The sequence below is a fragment of the Mchenga conophoros genome, linkage group LG12 (assembly GCF_057382185.1).
Source record: "Mchenga conophoros isolate Kocher_MC1m ecotype Shallow Benthic linkage group LG12, M_conophoros_male_GT1.1, whole genome shotgun sequence".
In the NCBI taxonomy this organism is placed as follows: domain Eukaryota; kingdom Metazoa; phylum Chordata; class Actinopteri; order Cichliformes; family Cichlidae; genus Mchenga; species Mchenga conophoros.
Window position 1 is genome coordinate 4,914,795 of NC_140537.1, and position 19,410 is coordinate 4,934,204.

Sequence of the window (19,410 nt, forward strand, 5' to 3'; positions counted from 1 at the left end):
ACTCTGCAAGTTCATACTCAAGTTTAAAACAACAACTACACTAAAGCTATTCTGTTATACCTGTATACAAAAAAAATATTTCATAGTTCAGCAATACTGATCAATCTAATAAACTTAGACCTACACCATCCTCCCTATTCTGGTATTTTAAAGAGTACTTAGCATAAATATTAAGCAACCTAACTAATAGGGTTCCAACTCCCAGCAACAACAAAAATAAATAAATAAAAAATAGGGAACCACCCCTCACGCGCCACCTCATGATGCTTAATCGACGTAATCAACCTTAATTTGATGCAGTGTGAAAAAAAATGCACAGAAATCAATTATTTTTCAAGAAATATTAAATAGATTCAACATCTTTCTTCAACAAAATTGCAGACTGCACAGATGGTACCTTCCCAAAGTAAAAAGTACTATAGCTTACTAGGGTATATATTAGACTTAATAGTCACTATATACAGTAATTGACTTCTATTCATTTTACATCAAATTAAAACTTTGGGTGTCAGATAATTATTTATTAAAAGCTCGGCATTTTAAATGAGGATAAGAAAGAAAAGTATGTCTTTGTGCCCCCTTTTCCCTGTTCAGTTACCAGCGTCAGCTACGTAGAAAAAGATCCTCGAGTAGAAAGTAATATTAAATAAATTCTAACAACAGCTGATCAAGCTTAAACGTTCTGCTGTTGTTCAGCCGCTGGTTTCCTCTTTCTGGTGCAAAGTGGGCCAAAAACAAACAAGAGACACGGACTCGCGACAGAAAAGCCGATCAGCTGATCATTTAAGCAGTTTCACGATTGAAGTAGCAGCCGGAGAGCGAGAGGCAGTCGCTTGTTAAGCTTAACGTGGGAATGCTTTACAAACATTCAGAGATGGACTTACACACTTGCTTTACTTCTCTCGGGGATAACTTTGTCGGAGATGAAATGCCAGGTTGCTAGCGAAGCTCCACATGCTATCCAGACCACCGACAGGTCCGGCATGCCACAGCTGCTCTATCACGTGATGCATACTGCTCCGACTGCTAACGTTCTGAGGTGAGTTACGGCGTGTTGCAAGTTTTGTGAGGTGCTTTCGTGATATTTAATGGATCGGATTACATTTTTTATTTTTCTCCGATATCCGATCCAGTAATTTAGGTCAGTATCGGACCGATACCGATACGTAATATCGGATCGGTCCATCTCTAATTTTGTGTAGTATTCAAGTGCAGCATTTTGCTTTCTCCAAACAGCAGACTTCTCCCTTAAACTAAAAACGTATATTTCAGTCTCATCCTCCCCCAAAACATTGTTACAGTTACCTTTTGAGATATTCATGTGATCTTTAGCAAGCTGCTGATATACAGCAGAGCCTTTGTTCCAGTGGCCTTCTCCCTGCAGCCCTGCCATTTACACCATTATTGTTGAGCGCTCTCCTGATGGAGAGCAGCCTTTAGTTACTTAAACAGCATGCCTGGTGTCACCCGATTATCGCTTTATTGATTGAAACTGTGTGACTCTTATTTCACCTCCATATTGATCACTGATCCTTGAGGTTCACATGTTGAACCCACATGTTGTGTATTGAAGAAACATTTGGTTTCCTCATGAGCACCGCGATATGATCTCAATCCGTACAGTGCCGACTTTTGTTTTGCTGGTTCTGGGATAAATAACGCCAACGTCAATAATCTGGTGTCTGCTACCATCACAAGGTCAGTGGATGCAAAGGGGAGCTCAAACATGAAGCTGTGATGTAACAAACCTAAATGATGGTTTCATTCTCACAGTCTGCTTGTAATAAATGTGTAACAAATTCAGCTGCTAAAATGTACATGAAAGACCTCTAAATCTGTGCGCAGTCCAAATAACAAACAAGCCAGGCAGTTTCTCCTCCTTCCCTGTGTGCACCTTTCAAACTCCTCAGCGAGCTCTGTTACACTGTTTTGGCAGGAACTCTTTCTCTCTATGCCTGGATTTTTATTTTTTTGTTCTTAGTTAACATCTTGAGAGGCATTTAGTTCTGATGAGGTGGAATATTTTCTTTCTGCCTTAAATGAAAGCAGTGTTAGCCAAGGTCAGCTCTTCACGGTGAGAAACCTGAGCTTCTCTTCTTTTCCTTGTGAGCCGAGCCTCTATGTTTGTCTGGACTAACAATGACGCTCTGTAGTTTCCTTGTGTAGCTGCTGCACTTTACAAACACATTCTGCACACAGGGGGAGCATTTATAGTACAATGTGTCTTAGCTCTGCTTTCAGCTGTGCAGTTACCTTGAACTGCGGAGATGTCAAGGGATTCAGTCTTAGAACAGCACGTTCCAAACAAGTTCCAATAAGGTGCAAGTTTCTTTCTTTCTTTCTTTTTAATCTATGAGAAGACAGACAAGGCTATTTGAGTCATATATAAACCTGAGGCATAACAATATTCCTCTCAGTGGCTTCAGCTGCTGTGTCCACATAATAAAGTTTGTTTTTGTGTTGGTACAGTGTGTCTTCCTTATAGCTCTCTGGACTAATATGCTGTGCTGTTTTGGGGTGGGTTTCCTGTTAGAGCACCGTATAGTTAGAGTTCGAAAAGTGCTTTGTTAGGGTTAGGTTAAGTTTCTTTGAATGTGAGGTTAGTTATTTCTGCCTCCAGAGTATATCTCAGCTGGTGTATCTATGTGTTGTAAAATGCTATAATGCTGTTAAAACACGCCAAACAACATCCTAGCAATACAGCATACTGTCTTCTGAATCATTATCGTAAAATGCATGAGGTTTTGTACCTTAATCTCCAACAACCTGTTTTATAATTTAAGTTATATATATATTGTGTTGGACTGTAACCCCAATGCATATTAATCCTCTTTAGTTTATATTTTAGCATTTACGTTTCACGTTGCATTTACATATTTGCCCAAACAATTAGTCAGATTGCACAGATGCAATCACAAGTAACCTTCGTATGCACCTCCAGTTCTGTTCGAGTGCAAAGAGGCGCTGACAGCTGAAGAAAGGCCTTGATCATTGTAGCATTCCCCAGACAGTCAGACCTTCAGTCAGTCAGTCAGTCAGCTCGCTAGCTAACCCTCACTCAGCATTCATTATTAATCACAGAATTACACTGGGGCGCTCTGTGGGTTGAAGGGGGACAAGTTGTGATAGAATATGCAATTGTCTGCATAATACACAGCAGGCGAGGTATCAGGCGCTGATATGAAGCACGAATATTGCATGAGATTTCTGCACTTATTACTGTCAAATGATGGTGGCGGCGTCAGGGGCAACGGCGAACACTGTGAGCGCAATTCACAGAACCAAGAGCAGTGTAAATAAAATCTGATTGGCTGGGGATATTGTGTGTATAAAAATCAGCTTGAGGCATGCAGTGATTTGCCCACGCAGAAAACTTTGTTGAACCTACTAGCTTACAAAAATGTGTTCTTGTCCACTCGTATTCCTCCGTGCTGCCCAGTGATGGACGTTGAAGCATTATGACCTCCGAAGCTTGAGCAATATGTTAGAATTGGCAATTTACCAACACCTCTTTAGCTACAGGAAGCTTTGACTGCCAAGTAAATAGTCACAGTCTCCCACTGATAACCTCTGGTCAGCTCCACAGAATTGTGTGGGAGGTAAGCACCATTAGCTAGGATGAGACAGGAGTGTCATTCATTCATTCATCACAAATGACTGTTGATCTTTTCATTCCCAAACCGGCTCGTTGTTCCGCTGGCCTGCCACTTACAAGAGCATTGCATCATTTTAAATAGAATCAAATGCGTATGAATCAAAAGGAAACTCTGAGCCGTGACTGTGTGTTGACATAATCTCGATTCAAGAGCGATGTAAGGCCTCCTCTAGAATCCGACGAGACACAGAAAGAGAGAGAGAGAGAGAGATAGCAACAAGGTGAGAACTAATGCGGCCGGGTTTAGCTTCGCCTTTGATGTTTGTACCAGCAATCCAAGGTGCTCAGAGCCTATCTGTCCTTGAAGTGAACACACCCAGGAATCCCTGGAGAGGAGGAAGATATTCTAATCATTGAAAAAACGAAAACCTAGGGAGGAAAGTTTACTCCCCCCCCCCATCATAGTTAATGAAACATTGCGTGCCATCACTACTCACGATGCATATTTGGCCTGGAGTTAGAGCGGCATCTGGAAATACTTAACATGGCGAGCGCGGTAGTTTATGTAGCAGATGACCATGAGTTCATGCAGACTTTAGGTGGTTATATTTGCTAAATTGTCCAAAAAAGTCTTTAAAATTCAGGTGATGTGGGACAATTTCTTTCTTCTCTCACGCTTCATCTACTTCACAGACAAGTAACTCTTTTGAAATCTGTTTTTTTTTTTTTTAAATCAAAAATCTGTCAGAATCCCAGTTGTATCTGTGCCGAGCTACTATTTAATATTTTAGGTGAACTACTGATGAACTCAATTTAGGAACTGTGTTTATTGAGTGCAGTGTTTCTTGATATGAGGCAATTTTTAAGGAACCGTTACATCCTACTAAAACCATAGCTCTGAAATGAAAGTTGGCCTGCAAGGAAGTGTTTATACGCTTGTGTTTGATTTCATCATCAGTGACATCTTCAAGAGTCTAGTCAATCAAGCGGTTTTGCTGCCAGGCTTTTGTTTTCTCGGCCATCAAAGGAAGAAGAGCCTCTGGACAGGTTTACGTGAATGGCAGAATGATTCATCCCATGGTATGAAGCATCAAAACCAATTTGCACTGCAGTATTGGACACTGGCCTTTTTTCTTTCTTTCTGTCTGTGATGTCTATATTTCGGAGGCGTTACAGTGTGAATATTAAGGTCAGCTTGACATATTGGTTGGTTGAAAGTAGAGAGTGTGTTCCCTAATTATTAAGAATAACATATTCGTCAGAGTTCTGTCAGTCTCCTGTATTTATTTAGGAATAAATCAGCAGGCACAGTTTTTTTTTCTAGGGGTCTTTCTGGGAGAATATTAGTGTCTGGAAAAATATCAGCATGTTTTCTACCTACTGATATGAACAGAAAAAGAAAATAGAGCACAAGTTCCTCAAAAAACCAATTATGAACTTTAAAAAATGAAAGTTATATTTGTCCATATTCGATGGAAACGCACAGAAAGGTCTAGTGGATCTAAAATTTAACCTTGTGGTACAGTACAAGTTAAAAGTGAGTTTAACTTGAAAGAAGCATGACAGCATCTCCAAGGATTGTGCTTTATATGTCTTTGAAATAACAGCTCTATGACAGATTTAAGTAGCCAGGTTTCCTTGTCATTTTTTAAAGGGTCTAGAGCAGAAGTTCTTCAGGCTTTCTGAAGATTCTCAGAAGGTTTTTTGAGGGGGACACTGGCATTGGGGACCATTTTTAGGGGAATGTTTTTTCACCAACAAAGTGATTAGCCAAAAACGTGAAAACTATTAGTTAAAATGTGGCTTATTTTGGCATCATGGGCAGTATGTCCTTAAATTTGTGGAAACTGGATAACAACATGCATCTTTAGCTGATCCATCTACTGTTTGCTGAAGCCTCGATCAGAAATGGTCTCAGTGGAAAGGTGGCTGTCATGAATCTGATCTGGACTGATCAACAGGTCTAATGGATTGATTCCAAATTGGTTACGAATAACTGTCAGTACATATGGAGCATGTGAGGAGAGAGGTGAGTGTCTACAGCCATCTCTGAACCACGGTTGAGGCCCTGTCATGGTTTGGGGCTATATTTCAGTCAGTGTCGTTGGGGATCTTATTAAAATTGATGTAATTATGAACGCAGAAAAGTACGGTCGGATTTTGATCCACCAGCATGGCAATGATTTCAAACACATAGTCACTGCAGTAAAAGCCTACATAGATAGAAAAACACAGAGTGGAGCACAGTCAGTCGTGGACTGGCCTCCCCAGAGTCCGGACCTCAATGTTACTAAAGCAGCGTAGGGTCATCTTGACAGAGAACACAACAAAATAAAGTCAGTGTCCATAGAAGAGCTTTGAATGTCCTTCACAAGCGCTGGAGAACTATGAAGGGCTCTTAAACTCCTTTTAATAACTCATTGCACTAACTTCCCATTTACCTAGAAAAAAATGTGGTTGTGCTGGAATTTGCATACTAATACATATCGACTATGCAGTGTCAGCATCTTTTTTATTTGTATTGATTTTTCTCAACATTTTGTGATCTGTTACTCAAATTTTTTTGGTTCATGGTTGTGTCAAAATAGCAGCTGTTGGCCCACAGTACATTTTAAAGACATGATTTGGATAATTTAGTAAGCGTGTGCATCATTCCAAAACTTACAAAACATCCATCTTGGATTGCCTTAGTCCCCACAACAACGCAGCACATTTTTAAAAATTAATTTAAACAGTTTGATGACTAAAATCCCACGCTGCTCCAACAAATAACAAACGTAACCTTATGTGGTGTTCTCATGTCCCTTTAGTTTACAGAGCAATTGAAACTCCTTTATGCAACATCCCCTGACATCTACATGTCACAATAAAGCTTCTCGACTGCGGCTAGCCCCGGCATGTAGTGCAAGGGCCCAATTAGTCCTACTTGCAGCTTTAATTTTTCATGTTGTGTTTAATCCACAGATCTTCCCTGGCAGACTGAACAAACGAGTTGACTCCAACAGAGCTACGCCTCTCTTCAGTCTACTTGTGGTCTGACGGCACTCACCAACATCAAAGGTAAGCCCCCCTTTCTCTCTACACCTCCTGCTTCCTTTAATCACTTTGTTCAGTTCATCATTGCTGTAATTGCATTTCCTGATTTTTTTCCCCTTGTCTTGCAAATCCGAGACTTTGCTTTCTCTGTTATCGCGCCTCGAAGGAGCTTCCTTTCAATTGGCTTTGTCGCTCAGGTGCCTTATGTGCTTTTTATGTCAATACATTGAGAGGCGTTTTCTCTCTAGTAACTGTGCTCTTATTTCAGCGATCCACACAGTTAAATCACTGGTGGTAAATGTCAGTAGAAAAGCAATGTTAGCTCTCTGCACAGACTGTAGTGTGTTTTAGAGGTGAACGGGAGATGACGTCGTTCTGGTCCAGTTTCTAAAAACAAACTGTGTAATTGAGTATTTGAGGTGTGAGTCAGTCATATATAAGTGCAAGACAAAAGCAATTCTCAAGTCTCAGTTAAGTTCCACATTGATGTGGTGGAAATAATTAAGTTCATTGCTTCTTCCGAAGCTTTTAAAAGAGCAAATATCAAATATCTTGATCATCAGAAAAGAATGCATTGTAATTATGAATGAATCAGTGCCTGCTGTGATTAAATTAAGACCTGGGCTTTAATCCAGTTTCTCTGATGCCTTGCTGTGGCTTATCTACCTGAGCTCGGGTCACCATATCAAAACCTGTAGACTATGTTACACAATCTTATTCAACAGACTCCCAGTTAATTTAGTTAGGGTGTTATCAGAGTCTAGCTGACTTACTAATGCCAGTATCTTGCTAACCACAAACACATAATGTTTAAGAGGATCTAGTCCCTCTGGATCAATCATAACATAAAATCTACTTGCATCACAGTGACTGTGCATGAGGTCTTTGAGTGCACTGGCATTTTTATATAGCTTTATAACAACACAGCAAACAAAGTAATGGCAGCCTACTGGGCTTACAGTTCAAATGAATGTGGCATTTAAGTTATATTGCATATTGTATCTACATCATGGTAAAAAGAAAAGTACACCCTCTGTCAATTCCAAAGTTTTATTTATCAGGGAATAATAAAAGATTCTCTAGAATTTACCAGGTCTTAAAATGATGTAACAACTTGAGGTGACATTGTTTATTTTATTATTTATTAAGTCTTGTGTATTTATTTAACAATAATGCAGAAGCAGTGTTTGGAAAGCTGACTCTACAATACTTTGGGATAAAGAGGAGTTCATGGTAGACTGCAAAACAAGCCCAAATAGAGAATAGAATAGAATAATCCTTTAATTGTCCCACAAGGGGAAATTTGGTTGTAACAGCAGCCAAAAAGACACATATACAAACAAACAGTAGACAGGACACAGAACAGAAACATACACAATTTTTCTTACATATTTACATTAAGGACAATGGTTACCATATACAGAGAGTACTGTACAGTTATTAAATTAAATAAAAATAACTACAGATAAGAGGCAAACCAGGTTGTAGTGCGAATCGGTTAATTAACTTATTGCAGTTGCAGCGCAGATGTAAACATCTATGTTTGTTGGGAGCAGTTCTGATTGTACAGTCTGACAGCTGCAGGGGGGAAGGACCTGCGGAAACGCTCCTTCATGCATCTAGGATGCAGCAAATCATTACTCTACCACTACCATGCTTGACAGGTGATATGAGGGGTTTTTGCAGTGTTTTACCAAATGTAGCACTTTGCTTTATGACCAAACTTCTCTGGACAGATGAAGAGCCACTTGGCCAGGCTAAACAGTGCTACCATGCTCTTTTTTTTTTATCAGAAAGACAAGACTTTCTCCTAAAAACTCTTACAAACAAGCCACATTTATTCAGTCTCGTTCCAATTGTAATATTATGAACTTTAACATTTAACTGAAGCTATCTGTTAACTGTGAGGTATAGCTCTTAGATTTTTTTAAGTATTGCATGCGCTGACCTTTGGATGAATTTGCTTGGACATCCACTCCTAGGAAGATATGTAGCTGTTTTGAATGTTTTTCACATGTGAATAATTTTTCTCACTGTACAGCCTTCTATTTCTTTTGGCTGCTCACTTTTGGACACCACAGCGGCTCATCTGCCTCACTTTGATCCTGTCTCTAGCATCCTCCTCTGTCATAGAAAGCCTCTGCTCGCCCTCCTGCCACATATTCATGACTCTTTTCTTTCTCACTGTAGAATCGTGGAATCTTTTGGAAACAGCCTTATAACCTTTCCCTGTCAGCAGCAAACTCTAAGATCATTGCTGATGTCTTTCCTGCTTGGCATTGTGTTAACACACACCTGAATGCCCAAACCAGCAAACTGGTAAAACCTCTGCTTTTTCTGAGGCGCTCACACTTGCTACTTACTCTCTTAAATCCTATATAAGCAGTAATCGTCTGCTTAGTTTCTTAAGACTGCTTCTGCATTTTAGTATATGTCATGTTTTGTAGCTTGTCTCAGGTTTTATTTGCCATATTTTGTAAAGGGGTGTACTTTCTCTTCACCATGAGGTTACTTTGTATGTAATATGAAGTACTTGCATAAGATTTTCCACATTATACAGGACAGGTAAACACCAACTGAATTTATTTTCTTCTAGCTGTGAAAATGTTTAGTTATGGAGCCCACACCTCGCTAAGCTTTGCTTATCCTGGTGTCACTCAACAATGCTCCTGTGGGCATTAGCACTCACTTTAATGTTCCTCAAAGAAATGCAACAGGAATACTAAATCAGAGGGAGGATCAGTCCCGGTGACCGTGCATTTCTTTCTTTTATTTCCTGTTGCATCTCTGTTGGAAGTGTTCAGAGCATCTTTGCATATCGGATATGTACTGGAAATGGCAGTCATCTTTCAGTAACATGTATTAAATAGCAATTCACTTAAAAAAATGCTTTTTTTTACAAGTGTTTGATGAATCTTGTGTCATTTTTTCAAAGACAAAAAGAAACTATAAACTATCACTTCATCACTATAGTATCTGCAACGGCCTGCAAGTCCCACTTCAAGCTGACTTTCATGTTCTTGAGTAGCTCTTGAGCAGCTTATAAAGGTTTCCTGTGGCTGAGCAAAAATATCCAACACAGCAGCTAAGTGTCTGTCATTATAATGAATCACTTAGCTGTCAGTCACACTCCATGAGAGCTTTGACGTATTGGACTTCTTAGCAAAGGGTAAAAAAAATCTCTTAAATGGCTGAAATTACTGGCTCTGCGATGACACTTTAAGGTGGAGCAATACTACTAATATTTCCAATTTGTCTTCTGACTATATGAAACGTCAACAGCGGAAAGAGATTAAAGACTGCACACACACACACACACACACACACTCTAGGAGGAGCAGGTGTTTTTAAGTACCCAATTGTGCCGCTGTGAGCTGCATCCTCAGATGTGCATCAGATGGGTTTAGGCAAAGAATTAATTTGAGCTGCCTCTAGAAGGGGTAAATTGGCAGTAAGGGGTGGGGTGGACTGGGGGAACAGCACCACCCACCTAGTCCCTAATCAGGTGAATGTTCCTAACTCAATATCGGGCACCAATGGTCACACTCAATTATCCTCATCCTCTACCTCCCAATCTGTTCCCCCAATTCCCTAATAACCCCCTAGCCAACTCCCTCAAGATATGAGGCTTCTGCTCTTGTTGGCCTCCTCAGGAGCAACACATCCAGTCAGTCTTTGGTCTCTGATTCTTAAAATTTACCAAAGTCAAAATGAAAACAGTCGATATTTGGGGAATATGTAAAAAGTTTAAAGATTCACACTTAGCATGAATACTGGGAAAAGGCAATAATAGCTCTGTTGTAAACTAACCTGATGTGAACCTGAATCTCACAAATTAGCATGCCATATTTTATGTTTTATCTTGATTGAAAATTAGATCATGATAAATCAAACACTGGAAAAAATCCTAAAAACTAATATCGCATCATTTGACTCGCCTTAAACTTCCAAAATACCTCCCGGCTGCAAAGCATTAAGGGTTTAACGCCCAGTCCTCAGTGGAATAACGGGTTATTTTTACAGATGCACTTGGCAAGTTTCCACATTGGCTGTTTCAGATGGTGATACGAGGTAAACTGCTGGTGTGTGTCTGTACACAGCACTGCTTTACACCAGAGGAGGAAAAGAAAGGACAGAGCTCAAATCTTTGCCGTTCCACCTTTCCACTGGTCAGAGCCTTTGTGTAATTTAGGCAGATAACCAGACCGCTGGCGCCTCACTCCTTTCAAGCTGTTCTTGAGAATAACATCAGTTCAAATGTCTGCCAGTTTACTACAGAGAGGGGTTTGATGGCAGAGGGTCTTGTCATTGGAAGATTTGTTTTAGGGGAGTCCAACAGACCTGATGAATAAAGTGCCAGGGATTTATTACAGGATTTTCCAGCAGGCCTTTGAAGTGAGCGACTGCTGCCTCTCATCTACCAATCCACACTCAAAAATGTGGCCGTGTGGATATATTTATTACCGGGCTATTTTTAGAGCGGTGAGTTTTTGCTAAAGCGAGTTCACTGCTGAGGAAAAGCCTTGCAACAGCGCAAGTGAAGCGTCAGCTCTGCACATGGAATATGAGCTTGTTTTCCTTTTAATTAAAGATGTTTACGCCTTAAGAGTAGTGAGATGTAACCCACTTCTCTTTGTGGAATTAATTAAACAGTTTTCTTTTTTTTCTTTCCTTTTTTTAAATATCATCTCTTTGATTAGTTTTCATTCCTTCCACACATAAACTTCATGTAGTGGCACACACAAGTGACACTCCACACCCCTGGAGTTGTATTTTGATATGTTTCCACCACATAAAGTTTGGGAGTAATTAGGGTGTATCTAAGAACATGGCTATGTTTTCATCCCCTCTGACCCAGGCCGTTATCAAACATCTGCTGAACCAAAGCCAAAAATAAAAAACGAGGGCTGTCATGGTGGAAGAGGGGAATTCTTCAGATGCCCCCTCCCTGACCATTCTGGGCTATTTTAAGTATGGCCAGAAGTTGGTGTGTAATGATAAGCTGTGGGGCGTAGCTGACATGCCTGCCATATAATTCCCTTTATGACTCAGGAAGCAATGGTTACATTGCCCCCCTAACCCTCCAGGGGTGTGAATCATTAGAGTCTGTCCGCAAATATGCCCAATCAACATGGCCTATGGGACTCTATTTCTGTCACTTATCTCAAGTAGTGGATAACTTTGAAAACAGACAAGGATGCTATTTTTGAGCGCAGTTTTCCATTTCCCAGCCCTGTTTCCATTTTGAAACCTGACCGGCTGATTACCGTAAACTCAAACCAGACATAAATGTTTTAGGAAGAACAATTCATTTAAAAATACTCGATTCTCGAGAGTTATAATGAGAGATTTTGTTCCTGTAAACAGAAAATGAAACATTTTCTTTTGTTCAGATGGTTGTGGAGTTTAACTTTGGAAGCACATTCTCCTTGGTAGTATTGCAAGAAAGAGCCAGACTCCACTCCAAATAAATAAATGATCAGCATGTAGGAAACTTCAAAGAGGGATTGTGTGCTTCAAAGGCCCTTATTGGTGCTCACCGGATCCTATTGTAAAAGAAGGCTCTTTTTATGCACACATGTACACACCCTTTGAAAGCCATACATTCTGTTTTGGTATCCAAAGCTGTTTAAGATTCAAATGCTTGCATCTGCATTGGTGAACCCCTGCTGAGCTAGACCGCCTCCTCGAGACAAGATCAGCTAGAAAATATCCAGAATGCTTTGATATAATGCAACTGCTGACTGAGTGTCAGCTCTTGATTTTTGTAGAGAACCTTCTTGTTTAACCTTCTAGTGTCTGCCACGTCAACCAATATGCAGTATACAGCATATCATGACTTTTAAATGAATGCAAATGTCTTTACTGATGCACACGGGAAAAAATGACAGTTTCTTAACATGTCAGGTCGTTAAAAACGTGACAGTTTGTTGGAAAAATATCTATATTTTTGTTTATTGGGCAATCCACTCTGGCAAAATTGGAATGTTTTAAATATTTTTTCTTCTTTTAACTGTGTTTTTCTCCCACCACAGACTTTCTCTATCAGTTGCTATTGCACGCTAACAATACATTTTCAATTAATCACATTATCACCCTTCACCAGTGAACAGGGGAATCTGGAGGCCCTGGGATAGCTGCCAACTTTGCATGATTAATGTTCTAGCTGTAAAAAATGGAGCTACACTTTGAGTAATGAAGCTTTTTTTTTTAAATATAAAAAGCATTTTTTTTATTTTTTAATAAAATGTGGACAAACTTTAATAATGTGATGATGCTCCAATACTTGTTTCTTTACCTTTGAGTTTACTACAAAGTCAGGTAGTTAAAAGAGCCGTTTGGTGTTTTCTATGTTTCACTTCTGTTTTAATCTCTTCCATTTTCTCTTTTGTCTTCCCTTCATTTCTCTTCCCCTCTCCCAGCTCTCTGTTCCTTTTGCCGTTTCATCCCTCTGCTTCTGTTTTGAGAGAGGGATGTCTCTTTTCTAACAGCTCTCAGCCTGCTTATCTACTAGGTCTGTATTACTGTGGGTTTTGTATGTCCAACCACCCATTTGTTATTGTGCTGTCAGCCCCCTCGATATCACACCACCATCAGTTATGAATATCGGGCTGTGTGTGTGTGTGTGTGTGCCATTGATGTGCTCTGTAGCCTGCTAATGTTATTTGGAAATCCTGATTGTTTATGATAGATGGCGTGTGCGTGTGTGCCTGATACCAGGCCTGGGTGTCCGTTTGGGTGGCTGTGGGAATCTTGCATGTGTTGGATTTGTGCCTGTAACAGCGCCTGTGTGTCAAAATGCATTATGGCTCTCTGCATGACTATATCCAATGACAGCGCCGTTCCTCCACGCTTATGCCTATGACTGTTCATTTGTAGGGCTGAGATCGTATCCAGAAAGAAAACAAAACAAACAAACACAAAAAAAATCTTTGCTTTTGTGAGTCTCCACTGTGCTGTTGCATCCCCTTTGTTGTTTTTAGAACTGGTGGATTAGGTATTTATTTTTCATCCCTGATATTCTTGCAGATCTGCAGTGAATGCTATCTTCGGTGCCAGGATTGTCTTAATTATAAGAAAGGCTCAAACTTCTGAAAGCAAACACATAATTGGCACCCTGCAGTGCATCCTCATTAATGTGTTTGCTGTGCTGGCCTGCAGTATCAGAGACTTTGTAGTCACCCTTTATGAGGAGAATCTGAGCATGTCCCTTCAGGGTGTTGGCTGGAGAACGCACGGTCAGAGTGACAAAGATTTGTCTGTAACAGATACACTCTTTGTGTTATAACCCTGTTTCCCTTATCCAGTCACCCACCCTAATTGTTCTATTTTCATCTGTCACGGTGGTGTTTGTTAAAGCTTGAGTATCCTGTCTTGGCCAGCAAACAAGCCGTTTGTTTTGACTTTGATCTGGAGGCATGCGTCAGCCATTTGATGTCACTCATCCAGCCTTTTTTGGGTCTGGGTGTGTTAAATGACCTGGTGCCCCCTCTTCCTCCCCCTTTTCTTCCCTTGGAAGATCTGTAAAACCGCGACCGACACTGAACATGGAGGATTATGATGTTCGCTCAGCCGCCAGCATCCTGGCCTCAGTGAAAGAGCAGGAGGCACGTTTCGAGCAGCTGACCCGCGCCCTTGAGGAGGAGCGTCGCAACGTCAACCTACAGCTAGAGCGTGCCAATCTGCCTCCCAACCCCCCCACCAGCCAACCACTACCATGGCAGCAAGTGGTGATGCAGGTAAACGATGCCAGCACACTGGCCGACCACCCCCCTCCACTCCTTGTCCTTTTCAACCACCAACCTGCGCTATCATGTATCTCCCTCCATGCATCTCTCTCAAAAGTGACACCTCTTCTGCTCTCGCCTTCCATCTGAGCCGGCTCATCCCATCACCATGTTTGCTCGTGGTCATTGCTTTTCATCATTCGTGGGACCCCCCGCAATCTCTCTGTTCAATTTCCCTGTAATTTTGATACTTGTACCCATTGTATGACTCTAATGTCCTGGATGGTGTTCAGTAATCTGCTGTGCGGTGACTCATCTTTAAAAGCGAGCTAATGAGATTCAACCTCTCATTCTGTCTTCTTTCGCCCCCTCCTTCTATGCCACTGCCATCCAATCCCATCTCCTTTCGCCCACTGGTCTTTGATATTGTCTGGTGGTGGTGCTGATTGGATGTGGCCTTTTGCCCAGCCCTGGCCAGCGTCTGGGGGACATTAGATTCCTGGCGAGGGTTTCTGTCAATACTGGCTGACTCTGCAAGAGCAGGAAATGCAAGATGTAGAAATAAGACAGCTGCAGTCTCCTTAAAAATGACAGCAGTCACAACATGCACATTCATTTGCATGCTACAAACTGATGGAAAATGTTGCAATTAGAGCTTTTTTTGTTAAGAACGCCCTGGTCAGGTGACATGAAGTCTTATTTTTCTGCTTATTTTCAGTCTTTGAAGATCTGACTAACCTACACATTTCAATTTTGCTGACTTTCCCAGGCATAATCACTTCTTTGAAGAAACCCTTTCAGACTGTACACATGTTTTACTAACTAGAATTTGAAAGCACAGTTTGGTGATGCCGCACCTGTGGTGCTTGGATACATCACCTTTAATCACAGAGAAGGAGGCGGTCTCATGTATTATTGATATAGCAAGACATGCAGAGAGAGAAATGCTTTGTCTACATTTGCCTGTGCTTGTATTTGCCCATAGTTACAATTTGTTAACAGTCCGTGCTAGTGTTCGTTTTTTTAAAGGGCTTGCTGCAAATTTGGTCTCACGAAGGGTTAATGAAGAGAATGTGGGAAAAGTGTAAAAAGGGTAAAATAAACTTGTCAGTCACTCACACCAAAAAGGTAATATCTTGCTCTGTGTGTAAGAGAGAAGGAGGGAGAGCGAGACCCTCCCCTCCCCAGAGGTTAGCCTAATTTGGAGAACAGCGAATTGGCTCTCACTCTCAGACATCCCCCTACCCTAACTGTTTGTGAACCAAGGGGTTAATTTGGCACAACTGAATACTGCTGTTTACCTGTTTACATCACTTTGAAATGTCATTTTGCCACCAGGAATTTTCCTGCTGGCGTTATCGTAAATGCTTAAATGCCAGAACAATTTCTATGCAGGCATTTGAGGATGGAAGGGGACGTTGATCAGTGCCTGCTCAGCACCTAAGTCCTTGGCAACTGCCTTTGCCCAGCCTTTCTGTGCCAGGTGTTACCGTGTCTGTGTCGTGAGATGCTCTCCATTCAAATAACGATGTGGCACGAAGGATGAGGAATTATTATTTCTTTATCTCTGCTTCCTCCTTGTTCAGCTCCCGAACACACACACACACATACTCGCATGCAGTCCAAACGCTGTATGATGGATTACGATGGCGCATGGATCATTGACTCAAGGTTCAGATTCACAACCCCGGGGCCAGACACAATGCATAATTATTTCAAGTTGATGTCAGGAAAGAAAAAAGTGGACCTGCTCTGATGAATGAAATCACATGCAAGTAGACACCTAATGAGCGCAGTAAGCCACTGATCTTGATAGCACCCCACCACAGGGCGCTCACCTCGGCACAGACTGGGTCTCAGCATCAGTGGGCAGTGCGCGCTCGTTTATGCCTTTATCACTGTTGTCAGCTTTTTAACACAGGCTGCTCAGTGGGCAGCAAATAAACAGAAGCGATGGTTTATTTAAACATATCCTCACAGCACTTCATGACCTGTTACAAATGAAACACTCTGATGCTCAGTGCTCTCAAGTTTCTTTTATGTTGCCCTGAACACAAACTAATTGACTCAAATGCATCATACAATCATTTGGAAATATAGCACGTTTTCCACAATAAATTTGAAGCCAAGGCTCGTCCGTATAGTATGTATGTTGTTTGCCTTTTCACATGTTAAACTGAAATCCCAGTGACTGTTTGGAATTTGTGGAACTTAGTCCATGTGTTCATGGTCCGCAGAACATCATTTATTTATTTATTTGTGAAGACCTTTCATCTCACGCAACATGAGATCGACTTTTTGTTATTTGCAAAATGACTCAAGAACTATTAGATGAATTGCCATGATGTTAACCACAAACATTTGTGATGCCCACAGAAAAAATCTTTGGAAATTTGCAGTAGGTTGTCATTATGTTATTGTTTTATTACCATCACAGTGTATTGAATATATGAACGCTAACCGTAAACCCAGAACCAGCTATCCGCTCTTATTGAACAAGAAATTTGTGAAAAATGTTGAAATGACTTCATAAATATCCCCAATTTGAGATGGTACTTTTTGAGATAAACATAAGCGGGATTGAAGGATTTCCCTATATGGAAAATTTCATCTCATTGTTGATCCAGGTTCCAGTTGACTCCCAACTCTCTCTCAACTAGCTTCTTCTGTGCTAAAGCCGTTTCTCCTGTCTTGTCTAGTTTCTTGTCATGCTCATCTAGAACTTTCTGAAGCACTTGTTCAATATTTCTGGAGTCTGGAGTTGAGCTGTCAGAATGGTTGATGTCCAGGTTTTCCTGGTCTTGATTTACCTTTGCTACTCTAGCATTTGTTTACAGTAGCAACTTTCCGTTCGATCCCCATGTACTGCTGCCTCCACGTATGCTTTCGCAAGTCCACTTAAACTTTTTGAGAATTCCAGCAGCAAAGAGTGGTGTGCCTCCTAAAGTGCCCCCAAAAATCCTATAACCACACCTTCTCAGGTTTGGACAAAGACTCTTGCATTGCCAATCCAAGACGACTAGGTCCTTCAGACCTATTCTATGAAGCTCTCAGTGCACAGTATTTTTGCTGAAGTTACTAATCTATAATAATAAATTACAATACACTTATGGCTCATTGTGGAATAAGGACATTTCGCAAATTGACTTGTTGCAACAGTGACATCCTATTACAGTACCATGTTCAGATTAATTTAGCTCTTTTCTCACTCTTCTTGCAGTTGGGACCCTGGCTTTAGTAAAACCATGGTCAAATTTGAGCTATGGTGTGGGCTATTGAATTGCAGTAGCCCAGAGGAGAATGAACATCCCAAACTTTATGCTACCATTTTTCAGGCTGTGAACTTTTTTATTTATTGCCATATTCACAACATACTTCATACCGTGTACATTATAACATACCGTAATAGACCCATTTCTGTAATATACTCACATATCTATATTATTGCTAATATATATTGTAATATATCTATATCACTAAAGCACTTCTGGATGGATGCAAACTGCATTTCGTTGCCCTGTACCTGTGCATGTGCAATGACAATAAAGTTGAATTCTATTCTAATTCTATTCTATTCTACAGGTCAAACATTGTTCAATACTCACTTTTTGAGCACATCGATGCAAAGTGATTGTATTCATTATCAGCTTTCAGATTCAGTTTAGTGCTAATTAGCAAAGATGCTTACATGTTAAACTAAAATGGGAAAATTGCTAAATGTTACCTTCTAAAAGTAGGATGATTCCTCCAATGTTAGTAGTACCCTCATACATCATTGAGTATGGCGACAGACTCGTGGTGTGTTTAAACAAAAAAGTTATTCAGGCTAAAGCTGAAATTTTGTTTTCTTGGACAAAAGATGTTCTATGATATTCTTTCCGCCAGAGCTTGGAGGCAAAAGAAAAGTTTGAACAATCAACAAATCAACAAACCACCCACTGTCATTTAAGTCTCCCCATGTAGTTGTCATGCACACATCTGAAGAGGATTAAGAAATATTCAAGATTAAGATGTTTCAAATATTTCTTTATTTTGTTTTGGACCTGCATGAAATTAACACAAGTTACAAAAAGGCAGATCACAACAATATGTTTTAATCTCTCTATTACAAAAGGTTGTTGTAAACACCACTGCCCTACTTTCTAATTGAATTCTAATCCTCATTCACTTCAGGATAACTGTTTATGAATTGCTGCCAAGGAAGAGAATTAGAGTGTTTATGCTACACTGTCCTGTGAGGAAAATCAAAACGAGGCTGTCGGACTCTCCATTAGCTTGTCTGATGAAATTATCAGCAGAAATTCAGTGACACGGACCAGGGAGCCTTAGAATCTGTATCCATCAATAGGATCATGCTAGGATCACACGCTTCCTTTATTTGCTATCATGTTAGCCTCCCATAATTGATTTTGGCCTGAAGGAGTGTTATCACCAAAGCTCTAAAAGGTCAAGTAGTGCATGGTGACAAACCTATCTGTCGAGAAAGGCAGACAGCACTCAGACAGCCATGTCTGTCTGGAGTTGAGGGAGAAGGTGACCTCATTTTATATACACCAGACAGCTAATCTACCCACGGCACTGCGCAGGACATGCATAGAGCCCATTGAAAGGTGCATATAGCAAAGCTACAGTTTTGCAAAGCAACTTCAGTGAAAAGGAAACTTGGGATAATTTTTGCACTGTGGATGCTATAAAGTGTTGGTGTTTGGTTTTCTGACACTATAGTCAGTGGTCTTCTAGCATAGCAGAGGCATATCATCCCTTTGTGCAAATGATGTGGGAAGTTTTCAAAGGCTTGTGTGATTTAGAGAGAGGGAACAGTGCTGCCTTTGATCTGTGCTGCTGTCTGTGTTGAAGATGTACAGGCCCCGGCCCTGCAATGGCACCACAGCGCTCAACCAACAATCGCCCCAACCTCCCTCCACCCACTTTCATCCCCAGAACACACAGCCCCCCAGCCCTGGCTAAGCACAATGGATACAAAGGGCCGAGGGTGCTATAGTGACAGAAGCTCTATCCCTCCACTGGCAGGGCCCGGGAGCCCCTGTACCC

The 19,410-nt window shown here is 40.9% G+C and overlaps 1 protein-coding gene across 11 annotated transcripts in view; it reads left to right on the forward strand.

Annotated features, from left to right (window-relative positions):
- The window catches only part of arvcfb (ARVCF delta catenin family member b), a 249,854-nt gene that overhangs the window by 96,125 nt on the left and 134,319 nt on the right, over positions 1-19,410 (forward strand). For 10 of the 11 annotated variants that reach the window (XM_085293433.1, XM_085293422.1, XM_085293421.1 and 7 more), the window contains 3 exons: positions 6,560-6,655; positions 13,054-13,145; positions 14,151-14,370. In XM_085293433.1, the coding sequence (XP_085149559.1) occupies positions 14,179-14,370 (192 nt within the window). In that variant the 5' untranslated portion in view covers positions 6,560-6,655; positions 13,054-13,145; positions 14,151-14,178. The remainder of the gene's footprint in view (positions 1-6,559; positions 6,656-13,053; positions 13,146-14,150; positions 14,371-19,410) is intronic. The other variant, XM_085293432.1, reaches the window with a different exon arrangement.